The sequence below is a fragment of the Natator depressus genome, chromosome 9 (assembly GCF_965152275.1).
Source record: "Natator depressus isolate rNatDep1 chromosome 9, rNatDep2.hap1, whole genome shotgun sequence".
Lineage (NCBI taxonomy): Eukaryota > Metazoa > Chordata > Testudines > Cheloniidae > Natator > Natator depressus.
The window spans coordinates 7,869,045-7,882,728 of NC_134242.1; the positions used below are offsets into that span (position 1 = coordinate 7,869,045).

General features: G+C 59.6%; 1 protein-coding gene across 1 annotated transcript in view; it reads left to right on the plus strand.

Annotated features, from left to right (window-relative positions):
• The window catches only part of EEF1AKMT4 (EEF1A lysine methyltransferase 4), a 30,406-nt gene extending 17,868 nt beyond the window's left edge, over positions 1-12,538 (plus strand). Inside the window, exon 3 of the mRNA XM_074963451.1 lies at positions 11,531-12,538. Coding sequence (XP_074819552.1) covers positions 11,531-11,818 — 288 coding nt within the window. The 3' untranslated portion in view covers positions 11,819-12,538. The remainder of the gene's footprint in view (positions 1-11,530) is intronic.
• The last annotated feature ends 1,146 nt before the right edge of the window (positions 12,539-13,684 follow it).

Consider the following 13,684-nt stretch of genomic DNA (forward strand, 5'->3'; position numbering starts at 1 on the left):
CATCCTTTGATGTTGTGTTCGGGCCAATGCTGCCTAGGAAGCTGGCAGTGGCCATGGGAGCAGCAGGTCCCTGCCTCTGTTGGTGCAGGTGATGAGTGCTTGGCTTCACTCTGCCCTGTTGGGGCAGCAAGAGCCAGAGGGCAGCTCCGGTTGTGTCAGGGGAACTGCCTGCTAGGAAGATGGAGCTGGCTGTGGAATCTCCTCCCAGGGAAGGTCTGGCATAGGGGGCATCGCACTGGGGCTCCGGAGACCTGGATTCTGTTCCCACCTCTGCCCTGCTATCTGACCCTGGGCAAATCACTTCCCCTCCCACCCTTTGTCCAGTGAGGCTGTAAGTTCTCTGGCTCAGGAATGGTCTCTCGCTGTCTGTGCAGCGCCCAGCACCGTGGGTGCCTGCTCTCAGTTGGGACGTCTGCATGTCTCACCGATCCATGGGGCTAGCGTGCCTCTGACCTTTCTGGGAGGGTAGCCCGTGTAGCGATAGGCCCTCGGCCAGCACTTCTTATGAAAGTCAGCCCCGCGGCCTCACTACCCCAATACTGGCGCTCTGGCTAAATCACCCCGGTGTCTCATCGTGCAGCAAGATGTTTCCCCTTTGGCAGCCGTGCAATGCACAGATGTTTTGCAGAGACACAGAATGGCTTTTTCACAACACACCAAAATCTGGAATACAGCAGGTAATAAGATCCTGAGGTTAGGACAGAAAAGACATGCATGTAAACTTTACCATGCTGCAGCGTCGCCTGTCTCTGTAGCCCAAAGCATCCAGCATCTCATCTTTCCCTCACTGGTAGCCAGTTCCTATGCCCGCTCTGAACACCTCCATCTTCCGTTTCCAGTTACGGTCAGGCCGGTTTCGCATGTCCTGCTTCCCCTAGCTGCCAGTCCTTAGAAGTTCCTGTCTGGTCCTTGGCCTTCTATTGACTCTCCCAGGCAATTCCATTCATGCCTTGACCATCTCTGATCGTTCATTGGAACCAACAACCCAGCCATGCCGCTTCCCTACCACGATTAACTCTTTCAGCCCTACCAGGTCTCCATAGGGGGTGAGTGGGTAAAGCGAGGCCCCTAGTGTAGACCAAGTGTACGCTGACAGGAGTTTTTCTGCGTGTGTGTGTGTACATTCTACTACTTTCCTGAATGACATTAGCTAATTCTTCTATCAATATGGCTGCATCTTCACTGGGTTTGGGTTGGCATGGCTACGGCAGTCAGGGCTGTGGCTTTTTCACTCCCCTGACCAACATGACTAGGTCACACTTAAAGCTTTAAGTGTAGACCAAGTCTTAGTCTTCCATTTTTTTTCTTAAACCATTTCCCACATGCTGTTGTAATGTAGACGATTCAGTGAAGGGCTGGGAGCCCCAGCGTTCCCCAACAGGGGCGTGGATCCAGCCAGGAATCATCCCCTAGGGAAGGGTTGGGACCTTTGATGGAGACCTCTGGAACCAGACTGGCTAAAATGCTTGGAAGGCCTCTCCCTTGCCCTGGGCCTGGGCGTGGGACTGAGTGGGGTTCCTCCTGTTTTGACTGTGCCACATTGCTCTTGGGGGGGTGATCACGGCCCTCTAGGCTGAGGGGACAGAAAGAGGGTTTGGGCCCTGAGCATCCCTGCCCCAGGCAGGCTCACTGCCATTGGGCTCCCTGGGTTTTTTCTCCTGGTGCCTCCCGAGTCAAGTGAACCTGGGCACTAGGCACAGAAACAGGAAGTGTTAGAAACCAGAGCCCATCCCATCCCCCTTTGATTCCTGCACTTCGATCTTGTTAGCTGGGGACCCCCTTGCAGAGGGAGATCTGCCTGGCTTGTTCTCCCGGTTGCCCGTGGAAACCCTTGTCAGTATTGACTGGGCTGTGGCGTTACCATGGGGACGGGTGATGCCTCCAGCCCGCTATTAATTGGCACGATGGGGTGATGTGGCTGCAACAGCAGGAACCTGATTCAGCTCACCAGGGCAGGGCACTGGGGATCGCTGGCCCAGGCAGTGCTGCCCACTGGGATGGGAAGTCCCTTCCCCTCCTATCCTGCACCCGCTCTCCTCCTCTGCTTGGCCTTTTGCTTTCACTGGTTTCTCTCTCTCTCTCTCCCTCTAACTGGAGCTGGGTTCCTCCTAGGCCAGGATCTCCCCACCCCTGCCCGTTCTGCACCAAGTCCAGGCCTGCTCGGTGAGGCTACCTCCGTGGGGAACTTGCTCAAGGCCCTGGGCTCCCCTGGGGGCTTGCCCTGGGCCAGAGGGGTTGGGAAAGAGCCTGGCCTTCTGCTAAGCTTGAAACAGCCCCATGCTCTCCCCTGTGTAATCACTGCCTGGCTGTGGCTAACCACGCAGTGCGTGACATGGCAGGGGAAGGCCTCCCCCCCCCCCCCGCTGACTCCCATGTGCCGCAGCCACAAATAGACAAAGAATCAATCACCCCTTTGAGCCCTGTGAGCTTCCTTCCACTGCCCCCAGCCCCCTTGCTGCTCTAGGCCTGGGATCCCTAGGTGAACACAGCTCTGCCAATGCCCCTGGATCCTGACCCCCAGCCCCTGACTCCCAAAGGCTGGGGATAAGGACAAAGATCCTGCGTGTTTGCCCATGGTCCTGTCCACTGAGAGCTTGGCTGTGACCCAGCTGCCCTCTGTGGCTCAGAGCATAGGGCCCTGCAGCTGTGGGTGCTAGTTCTCTTCCCTGCCCAGATGCTGCTGTTTTGGTGCTGGGCTGTAAAGCGGCTGGTACGAGCAGCTCTGGGGCTCCCTGGTGGCTGCCCTCTCCCCCCAGTGTCCGCTCAGCAGGGCTGGAGTGTGTGGGGTAGGAGAGATGGGGGTGGGGGTTTAGTTCTGTGGAGAGCAGCGGGAGAGAAGGGAAGGGTGCCAAGAACTGGGGGGCCTAGGGGTGAGCTCTATGAGGGGGCGGTTCCTGTCCTTCAGGAGGAGGACAGCTAAGGGGGTTGGAGAGATGGGGTGACCCCTGCCCCCCCATGATGCTCCCTGCCCCACCTGGCCTAGAGGCAGCAGCAGTCACCCGCATGCTGGCTAGGTGCGGGGTGGGTGGAGAGAAGACCTAGGGCATCCCTATTGCTCAGCAAAGGGGTTTTCCAGGGACACCATGTGGCCCCCTCGCCTGCCCCAAACCAGTTCTGTGATTGTGACAAGAGGATCCTGCAAACTCTGCCCACCCCACTGGGAATCACGGGAAGTGTGTGTGGGCAGGCGGTTGCCAGGAGCAGCGGTCTCACCTAGTCCCTCTCCCCAGGGCAGGCTCTCTTGCTCCAGTCCAGTCTGCTCTGATTATCTCAAACCAGGGGGCTTCCTGTCCAGCTGGATGCTTTAGCTTCTCCTTTGGCGCCGAATAACCTCTTGCCCTCTGTCATTTACCCTTCACTTGCCTGCAGACTCTTTCCCCACCAGCCCTGGGCCACTTGCCGTGGGGCTGGGGCTGGGGCTGGGGCTGGGCCTGCCCCCTGGTGCTAGGGGCAATGGAAGTCACGTGGGCGATGGGTCCCTGCCAGCTGAACTGTGCTCTGATCTGTGCCCGTCTCTGCTCCCACTCTCACCACGGCTGGCAGCGATGCTGGCTTCCCAGAGAGGCCTGGGTGGAGGTTGGGGCTGGTGGTGCTGCCTGCAGCTGTCAGTCGATCAAGTTAAGCTCTCGTAACCTTCACTCCGACCTCAGTCCCTGCAGCCTCTCTGGCTTAGAACCGGGTGAAGCAACGTTCAAGGTGGGGTGGCTGGAGACGGGGGCTTTGTGTGCCCTGCTCTGGGACAGGACATCTCTGGGGTGGGGAGCAGAGCTGGGCTTAGCAGCACAGGGGGCTTCTCCCTGCAGCTGTGTAGGGAGAGCCAGACTCCTCTCTGCTCCTGCACGGCTGGCCTGGGCATGCTCTGCCCCCAATCCCATTGGCCCTTTTACAGCCATGTCCCATTGCAAACTCCTCCCCAATTTACGCCCCCTCCCCCAATCTCTCTTGCCCTAGGGAAAGGGCTTAGGGCTGGAGGGCAGCAGGCAGGGCTGGCCTGGCACTGTCATTACATGTTTGCTTTCCTCCTCCTCCCTCCCTGTTATGAGAGGAAGGAGCCGAATCCCTCTGCTCCTCTCCCCAGCCTGTTGGATTTGTGGACACTGAAGTACTGGCCAGGGGGCTCTGCCCTCCCTCTAGGCAGACCCCATGCGGTTGGTCCGGCTGGTGCTGCTCTGCCTGGACTGATGACCTGGAAACCCGTATTATGCCAACCTCCACTTGCGTCTGAGCAGCATCTCTCTCATGACTGTCCAACTGGCAGCTCCAATCCTCTTAGGGAGCAGCGCTGGGCTCTCGCTGTAACGAGATTACGGGCGGCTGCCCCAGCCCTTCCCAGCGACCATGGGGGATGTGTGCATGTGCACATCCAAACGGCACCCTGGTGCTGCGTGAACATGCATGGCCACAGCTGCGGGCAGGGGCCCAGACCTGCATGGGTGTGACTTGGAAGGCTGTGTATGAAACACAGCAGAGCACGCACACGTGAACATGTACAGACCCCGGTGCTCACCAGTGCATGTGGAGTTTCATGCCTCCCCTGCCTGTGCACAGGGGCTCTTGTGCCCATCACCCCATACGCCTCTCCATGGCAGTGCCACCTGGCTAGTGGCAGATCTGTGGACCCTGGGTCCTGCATTCGGAGCCCTGGGGCACCAGCTCCCCGCTGCGCGGGGGGAATGGGAGGAGGGGACAGACATCAAACGAGAGAGAAGAATTGGCAGAGCTGGGTGTGTGGGGAGCCCAGGGCTGGAGTAGCTGGGGGGCTGTGGGTAGAGATTAAGGGGCACTGGGACCCAGGGCTGGAAGAGGCGGGAGGGCGCTCTGGGTTGGGATTGGGGGGCAGAGGCAGTGCCGGGGGAGGACAGCTCATGTAGCTGGAGTGCCCAGCGGCCCCTGTGAGTTGTGCTAGGGAGTGATCAGATCCTGCTGCGCTAGTAGGGGATGGCGAGAGAGCCGGGGGGCCGCTTGGAAGCAGATGCTTCTTCCCGTGCCCATCTCCCCAGAGCCCCTCCGCAGCAGGTACTGGTGGATAAAGTTCTTTGAAGCTGTCTCTTAGCAACAGCCATTAGGCCTCTCTTAACTGGAGATTTCACAGCAGGAGACGGATCGCACCTGGTGTGTGATGGGCCCAGACCCTTCCTTCCCCAACCAGCCTGCTCTCAGCAGGGACCCCCCACCCCTCTCTCCTGCCCCCCAGGCAGCTCTGGGTACTGAGGAAACCGCCTTAGCAGCCTGAGCGGGGAAGATTTTGGCCTGGCGCTGGGAGCCCACGATAATGAATTTTTCACCAGACCGAAGCTCTGTCAATGTTCATGGTGCTGCTGGATTTTAACAGGGAAAGCGCAGCAGCCCAGGTCCCCAAAGGTATTTAGGCACCAAACTCCCACAGATTTCAGTGCAAGTTTGGTGCCTAAATGCATTGGGGGATCTGGGCCAGATGTTTCATGCCCTTCTTGGAGGCAGAAGAACAGACTAGCCAGGTCCCTGGGCTGATCGAGTCTGGCAGTTGCAGTGTAAAGTGCTGGATGCTGACCCGCTGTGGGACTCAGAGGCGCGGGAAGGGCCTTCTGAAGAGAGGAGGGCCCACTGGTGAGTGTGTGTTGCGTCCCTTTCTGCCTGCTCCACAGAGGAGCTGAGCCTGTTACAGCCCCAGCGAGGGAGCTTTGGCTCATGCTGCAGCAGCTCATGCTCTCCGCTCCAGAGGCCCCCGGTTCAAGCCTGGGCAAGTGGTCCAGGCTGGCGGGTGTCGCTCTAACAGCAGCGTAGGAGATGGAGAGGTGGGGTTTTTAGCCTTGAATCCATGGTGGCTCCCACAGCAGCCCTGAGTAGTTCCTCTGGTGTCATGAGCCAGGCTGCAGTTTTGCCTCTAAGATCCTCTCGCCTTTCCTTGGTCGTCACTGCTCTGTCAGCAGTGCCTGGTCCCCCGCTGGGAGCCCCCAGTGCTCTGTTGCCCTGCCCCATGCTGAGCGCTTGGCTGTCCCAGCAGTGGGCTGACATCCCTCCAGCCCTTGGCGGACGGGGGTGTTCTGCAGATTTCCTCTTCCTTTGCACTTCTCCTCTCCAGCTGCCTCCCCCGCCAGTTCATCCCAGCACTCGCCCAGTTATACCCCATTTTCCCAGCTGTGACATCCTTTCACCCACTCCCCTATCCCAGGCCAGCCCCTCTGATCACGCAGGTCCGTGTGCTCGGCCTTGTGGTGATTTCCTCTGCGAAGGTCCAGGCTGGCCTCCTCCCTGCTTGGCAGTTCACCAGCCTGGGCAGGGGGCTGCTTCCCCCACCCTTTGGAGGTGCTGCTTCCCTTTGCGCTGCGGCTGGCAACTGGCTCAGTGGAGAGCCCGGCTCTCTGCACTGAGCCCTGGTGGCTGTAAACCCTCCGGGCCAACTTACCACCTCCTGTGATTGAGTGACTGGCAGGGGTGCTGGCCCCAGCCGGCGGTGCTGGGGGAGCTGCTGAGGACAGGCTACTGCCTGGGGGTGGGGGGGCTGGTGCATCCTCTGTTTTTCACGCTAATTCCCCCTGGGTTGGGGGGCTGGCCCATGGCAGCGATATGGGGTGAGAGTCCTGACCCAGGTGGGGGCTGTTCTCCTGCAGATCTGCTCCTGTCCTTGCTCCTGCTTCCTGTCTCCTCTGCTAAGCTCTGTAATGTACCTTGCAGCGCCCTGCATACCCCTGTCAGCTGGGAGCAGCCCCTTTGACACCAATTCTTCCTCCTGCTAACCCTCTGGCATTGCCACAGAGCAGGAATTGGGGGGTGGAGGTAGAACCAGACTGGTGGCAGTGACCAGCAGCACCCAGACCTGCCTCAGAAACTCTGCCCCTGCAGATTGGGGCTTTCACAGCTCCATTTCCACCCTCCGCTGAGCAGAATTAGGTGGGGCATGTCTGGGAGCAGGGGTCCCAGGTGTGGCTTAAGGGGCGGATTCTCCTAGCCCTAGAGCTGGGTCTGAGCTGGGTCTGGGGGCGTGGTCACACTGGCTCTCAGGCAGTCCAGTGGCTGCTGGCCGAGCGTGACTGTGTGCTGGCTGGGTGACATCAGAAGCGGCTGGCTCCTGGCGCTCCAGCCGTCCTGCAAAACAGGAACCCTTGGGACCGGCAGGCCCAGCTCCCCCTGGGCGGTGAAATGGAGGCACAAAGGGCTGTGATTAGTTCTTCCGGTGTCTGGTTATTCTCCCCAGCTCTGTGCATTCAGGCCCAGGTGGCTCCTGGGCCGTGTCCTGGTTTTGCCCCAGTTGGGCCCCTCATCCTGGCTGCGTTCTGGATGGCGAACGCCTTGCTAGGGCAGGCTTCCTGCTCAGGGCTCCCAGTGCCTGGAGTAGGGACATTCCCTGTGGAGGGACGTGGTCTATGCAGCCATCCCAGCCTCCTGCGGAACGAGAATCCTGACTCCAGCTCTCTTGGAGGAGGCAGTGAAGGCTACTTGGGGTCCTGCTGAGTCCCTGGAGCTGCCCCATGCAGCACTGAGTGTGAGTCAAAGGACACAGCCTTCTGGTCTCCAGGGCAGAGAATTGAGCTCAGGCCCCTGAACCTTCTCCAGCATAGTTCTGAGCACGTGTAGCTGTCCTAAAGGGCCTGACTTCAATGCATGCACCACCCCTTGCCTCCTGTTACCCACAGCTGGAATCTTCCCAGTGTGGGGCAGGGGCTTTCTGCCCCCCATCTAAGGGGGATTGGTGTGGAGGGGGTGGGAGTTCATCGCTGTGGCTCATGTATACGTGATCTTCCAGAGCCCTAACTATGTGCACGGACTCCTTTCCCCCACCGAGTGCCCCAGACCCTGCCCCTTGGGGTGGGCGTTCGTGCCTTTCTGCTTCTGGGGCCCATCTAGGGCAGGTAATTTAAATATCCTATTGCCCCCTCCCCTTCCCCAGCTGCTGGAAGGAGGGGCAGGGGGGAGGGCTCTTGCCTGATCACTCTGGGTGTGTGATCTGCTGCCTTATATGTGTGGGGCAGGCCTCCAGCATCAGCTCCTCGCTGTCCAACTGTCTGCACTGGGGCTTTTCCTGGCCCAACCCACCCAGGGAAGGAGGAACAGGCTGCTGGGTGCAGGCCAGCCAGGGGAGCAGTGTCTCCCTGTAGCATCCTGTCTGTGTCCTGGGTGTTGGTTTAGGGACTCTCTCTCCTCTGAGAGATGATGGGGGCTCTCGCCACTTGCCCTCGTTCTGAGGCTGCTAGCCCCAGAGAGGGGCCTCCCATTCATAGAGAGAACCTCCTTCAGGAGTGAGGGGCTGGGTCTCTGGACATCAGACAGGAGCAGCTGCTTACACTGAAGGGGAGGATGCAGAAATAACCTCCCTGCAAAACCTCCCTCTGCCCCATGTGGATAGCAAAGAGCGGGGCTTGCGTGCCCCATCAACCCCAAGTCATGCAGCCTGGCCTCCTCGCTCGGCCCAGCGGAGGGGACCCTCGGGGAGGGGGGGCTGATGTCTGTTTAAGCCTTTGAGGTTCAGAGCGCTGGGCAAGTGTAGAGCTGGGGGGCTCCAGGCTTTCCTGGGGGCAGGTGCCTGCGCCAGAGTGCTAGGGAAGGCCACTGTGGCTGAGCGAGCGGACCAGAGTGCTCACTTGTGTTGCTGGAGCCAATGACTGTGCTGGCCAGGAGCACCTGTCATGGGTTTCAGGGTAACTGCACCAGTATTCCCCTCTGCCCCCACCCTCCTTGGTCTTCTCCAGGAATTCCCAGCCACGTCTCCAGTCGTCAGCTGTCTCTGGACCTTTGTTCCCTGACAGTGACAGGCAGGGACCTGTGTTCCACTCCCTTCGGGGGGCAGGGGTTTAAGGCTGCACAGCTCTGTGCTGTACACCGTCCCCAGCAAGCTGCTCTGCCTAAAGGCCAATCCCTGGGTGTCACGGAGTGTGGGGGAGTCCGGGGCCTGCACCCCTCTTCCTGGGATTCACTGTGACTCTCAGCCAGCCAGTAAAACAAAGGTTTATTGGACAATAGGAATACAGTCTAAAACGGAGCTTGTGGGTACAACCAGGACCCCTCAATCAAGTCCTTCTGGGGGAGCAGGGAGCTTAGACCCCAGCCCTGGGGTTCCCTGCGTTCCACCACCCAGCACCAACCTGAAACTAACCCCCCCCGCCCTCCAGCAGGCTCTCTCCTGCAGCCTCTGTCCACATTCCTGGGCAGAGGTGTTACCTACCCCTCCCCCTCCTGGCTCAGGTGACAGACTCTCAGGTCTCCCATCCCCAGTGAAACTCCCCTGCCACATTTCCAGGTCAACACTCCCCCCTCCCTGCTGCGTCACACTGGGCTTGCTTCCTCTCCCAGGGCTATGAGCAGTGTACTGCCAGCAGTTACAAGTTACCCCCAGCTCTTCTGAGCAAGCACCTTTATTCTTACGGTAAAAGCAGTACAGAGAAAACCTCCTAAAACCAATGAAAGTGCTTTGCCATGGGCTGACGCTTGGGCGAGGTCACCCCTCAATCTTATGGGGCCCTGGTAAGTCAAAATCTCCCCAACCCTTCCACAGAGGTTGGGGCTCCCTCAGGACAGACGGTCCCTGTCCGTTTGCTGAATCAAAACGAAGCCCCTGAGTCAGTTTAAATGCAGCCTATTTATCTCCTAAGCTCTTTCCTTGTCCGTTGCTCTGTGGAGACCCAGTTTGAACCAGGACATGTCAGCCTCCGTCTTGGGGAGGGGGAGGGTGGGGAACGGACCTCTCTGCAGGTGTTTATAACCTGAGTGATTCACCGTAATCATCCCCATCTTTTCGTTCCTGGAGGAGCTGTGGGAACCCTGCCCCTGGAGTTGCATACAGTTCCTGGCCCACAGTGGCACATCAGCTTAATATCGCATGGTCCCCAAAGCTATTGTATGTGGTTGCACAATCTGTGTCAGCACCAACCTGGGAAGCCCAGGGCTGGCCCTTCTCCTGCCCTACGATGCTGTGGCCGTCCTGGATGGGCCCTGGTTAGCTCTATCTCCCAAGGCCCAACTTCGACCTCCTCCCTCTCTGATCAGAGGATGCCCAGCGACTGCATTTTCCGGACTAATAGCCCCTGCGTTGCCAGTGGCACCAGCTGTGGATTCCTCTCTGCATCAAACGATGGACAAATGGATGGTGTCCGTGGGAGATACCGGCCCCTGTATTGCCGGAGGATTAAAGGAGTATCTTTTACCCTGCCACAGAGATCCGTCCTGCGTGGGTGGTCCCTCCCCTGCCCGCCTGCTGCAGAGCCCCCTCCCCACCGCCAGCATTCGGCCAGGACTGCAGCAGCAGCTCCCTGGCGCTATAGCCCTTTGGCTAAGGGTGAGTCATGAGAGATGAAGGGCGGTCGGTCCCCACCTGTCAGGGACCCAGGCAGCCGAGTGCGGGGGAGTTCCCGGCTCTGCGCCGTGCCCTCCCCATCAGGCTGCGCTGGGAGTAGCTGTGCAGCAGAGTGCAGGGAGGCCGCCAACGCTGGCTGCTCATACCAAGCAGCGCCGTTAGCATGCTGAGCACGCCGGCGCTGGCCGTAAATGCCTTTGACATTGGATAAAGCCAAGCAAGAAAATTGATGTTCTTTTCCATCCTATTAGCAGGAGCTTAGTTCCACTGAGGAGAAAATGATGATTAAAAGGGTCAAGTCCTCTCTGCTTCAAACACCCCGTACCTTGGACACTGTGTTTTCGAGCGCAGCTCAGGGACGTTCTGGCGTGGCAAGCACAGTGGGGGGCTGGGATGGGGGCACTCTGCACAAACAGCCACTTGGGTGGGGAGCATGAATCCTGGAGCTGTTACCTTGTGGAGGGAGGGGTGGCACCGTGAGGTCCTGCCACCTGTGGGGGTGGGGTAGCTCTACCCTCGTCTGTGCTGGGCATGCACAAGAGTCCTGAGAAAAGACAAAGGAAAACCGCCCCGCTCCCCCGCCCTCTCGTAGCAGTTGCACCTGGGGACCCTAGTGGGCTTTCTCGTTTGGGGGCTGTGGGAGCTGCAGCCCCAGGCCTGGCCAATGCTCCTGCTGCAGCCTTTGTGCTGTTGGGTAAAATTGTCATCCCTGCAGTGAGCCTTCCCCGTGTGAGCAGGGTGGGGGTCAGACCCCTGGAGGGGTGCAGAGCAGGTGGAGGAGGCCAAGCATGGTCTCTTGGCAACAGGAGGAGCCAGGGCTGATGGCGACAAATGCCAGCTCCAGCAGCAGGGAGTAGGCCGCGGAAGAGGGCCAAGGACAGCGCAGGCTGGAATCTGCTAGATCCCGTAACATCCCTTCCCCTCCTTTCAGTGGGGGCCGGCCGCTGCTTCACCCTTTCCTGCCCAGCTGCACTGTGCTGCCGGAGGGGTGGAGGAAATTCTTTCCAAACCCCTGTGGTGAGCAGCAGATGCCCTGAAACTGGGGATCAGCTGCCCCCTCCCTGCATAGCCTGAGATCTGTAGCAAGATGGGAGGTGACCCGTTTTCTGCACACTCCTGGAGCAGCCGACAGGTTGGAGGGATGCCCTGGCAGGGATGGGGGTGAAGTGTTCCCTGGATTTGGAGAGGTTCCCGCCCAGGAGGGGAGCCTGGCACAGTGCAGGGGGGTCCTTGACCCTGTCCCCTTTAACCTTTTCCTCTCAGGTCAGCAGAGTCTTGCGGCCGGGAGGCCGTTTCATCTCCATCACCTTCGCCCAGCCGCACTTCCGCAAGCGCCACTATGCCCAGCCCGCCTACGGCTGGTCCCTGCGCCACTCCACCTACGGCACTGACTTCCACTACTTCCTCTACGTCATGTGCAAGGGCCAGGAGCTGTCCCCTGCCGACCTGGCGCTGGGGCGGAGACTCCACGAGCCGCCCGGCCCCGCCTGCCCGCCCAGCTTCCTCCAGGCCTCGGACAGCGAGGATTATCTCAGTGCTATTGAGCTGTGAGTGGGAAGGGCCTGCCACAGTTGTAGCAGCAAGGAGTTCTCCAGCCAACTTGGGGGCCTAAACCAACCAGTGCCAGCTGCAGCTGCCAGTGCCAGATTCATGGGGCTGGGTGACAGCGGACTCCTCTAATCCAGTGCCTTGCCTATGGCTGGTGACAGGAGCCCAGCCCATCCTTCCAGCCACCTGGGTGCCGTGAGACCAAAGGGAATGTTGCTTTGCAGCCAGCTCAATAAAGTTGGTTTCTCTCTAGTCGCCCAGACCAGCCCCTCATCCTGGTGCTGTCGATCTCAAGGCTTCAGAACATGGCTATGTTCCCAAAGGCCCCCTTGTCCCAGGACCCCAGACTCCCCCACCCCTGAAGGTCTGGCCTGTGTTGACTGCAGTTCCCAGCAGCCACTGGGGTCAGGCTGCCCTAGGGGGCTGTTGTGTCTACAACTCTGCTCCCCCCACCTCTCCATAGCAGGGTGGCTGCAGCCTGTTCCTCCAGCAGCAGCCGTGGGGGTGACACAGGGAGCGCCCCACATCTGGCTGCAGAGCATAGTGGGAGAGGGGTGGCATGGGGGCTGGGGAAGCTTGCTGCAGCCCTGCCAGTCCATTGCGGTGTGCACGCTCCGTGGGGCTGGATGTGAGCAACGCCCGAAACCTGCTGCAGTTCTGCAGGAAGCCAGGGGCAGGCCAGGCGGAACCGGGGAAGAGCTGGCAAAGGGCACTTGTGTGGGGAGGCTCAGGTTGACTCAGCTCCTGGACGAGCGTGGTGCTTTGGCTCTCTTTCCCCCCCCCCCCCCCCAGGTCGCTGGTCTTTGTGGCTGGTAATGAAGCTGCCAGAGAATCCCTGAATCATATTAATTCCCTCCATCCATCTTTGGGGGGGATGCGGGGAGAGGAGCCGGCCTCGCACGCTCTCAAGTAGATTTCACAGCAGTGCAGAGGCAAAGGGAGGGATTTTAGCATTCGCCACAAGCAAATCGCTCTAATCCAGCTTCTGTCCTCGCATGATTAGGAAGCATTATGCCAGCGAGAAAGGGGCAGGATTCCCAGCTCCCTGCTCAGTCAGCCGTGCCCTGGGGAGCTCTCACCCACAGCGTGACCCCGGCTGGGTCCTCCCCTGCTCAAAGGCTCCTTGTGCAGCTCCCCGGGCAAGGGAACCTGTGGCCTTGCTGGGGTTGGGGGAGGGGAGGGCTATCCCTTAAATTGTTGAATTTGGATGTTTTATGTGTTATTTTACTACGCATGTGGCCAGAAATAGTGGGGGAGGGGGAGAGGCTGGTTATACCATATACAATCAGGGACAGATGGGACATGACAACCTACTGCTTCGGTGTCACGCACTGGTCGCTGGAGTGAAGCCGGCTCCTGGGCTGGAAGAAGCCAGGCCGCTGAGGTCAGCAGGGGCTCAGGCCCTGGGATTCAGGACTCAAGAGTTGCTTGGTCCAGCTGGCTGCCTCTTTGCGGGAGGGGTGAATTCTGCCCAGTGTTGCTTCAGTTCTGCCCTGTGCCCCAGCATGGCGAACCCACCCTGTTCCCTGGCATAACTGCTTGCTCCACGGCTAGGACGGGAATTCACCCTCCTTGTCTGGTCAGCCTGGGCCTTGCAGCGCTTTGCATGGGCCCCTGTCTCCTGGGTTGGGAAGAAGATTCCACTTCCACCATGTCAGTTGCTGGCTTCCCCATCTCTTCCCAAGGCTGCCTCTGCACCTCCCACACAACAGCATCCCAAACATGGCTGGGTAGGCAAGGCTAAGAACCACCCCTATCCTCCTGTGCGTATTCCCTGGCCCCCACGTTGCCCCTTCGCCCGTAGATCATCATTCAGTGTCATTGTGTGGCACATGCAGCCATTCCGGTTGCCAGGGTAGTTCAGTCCTT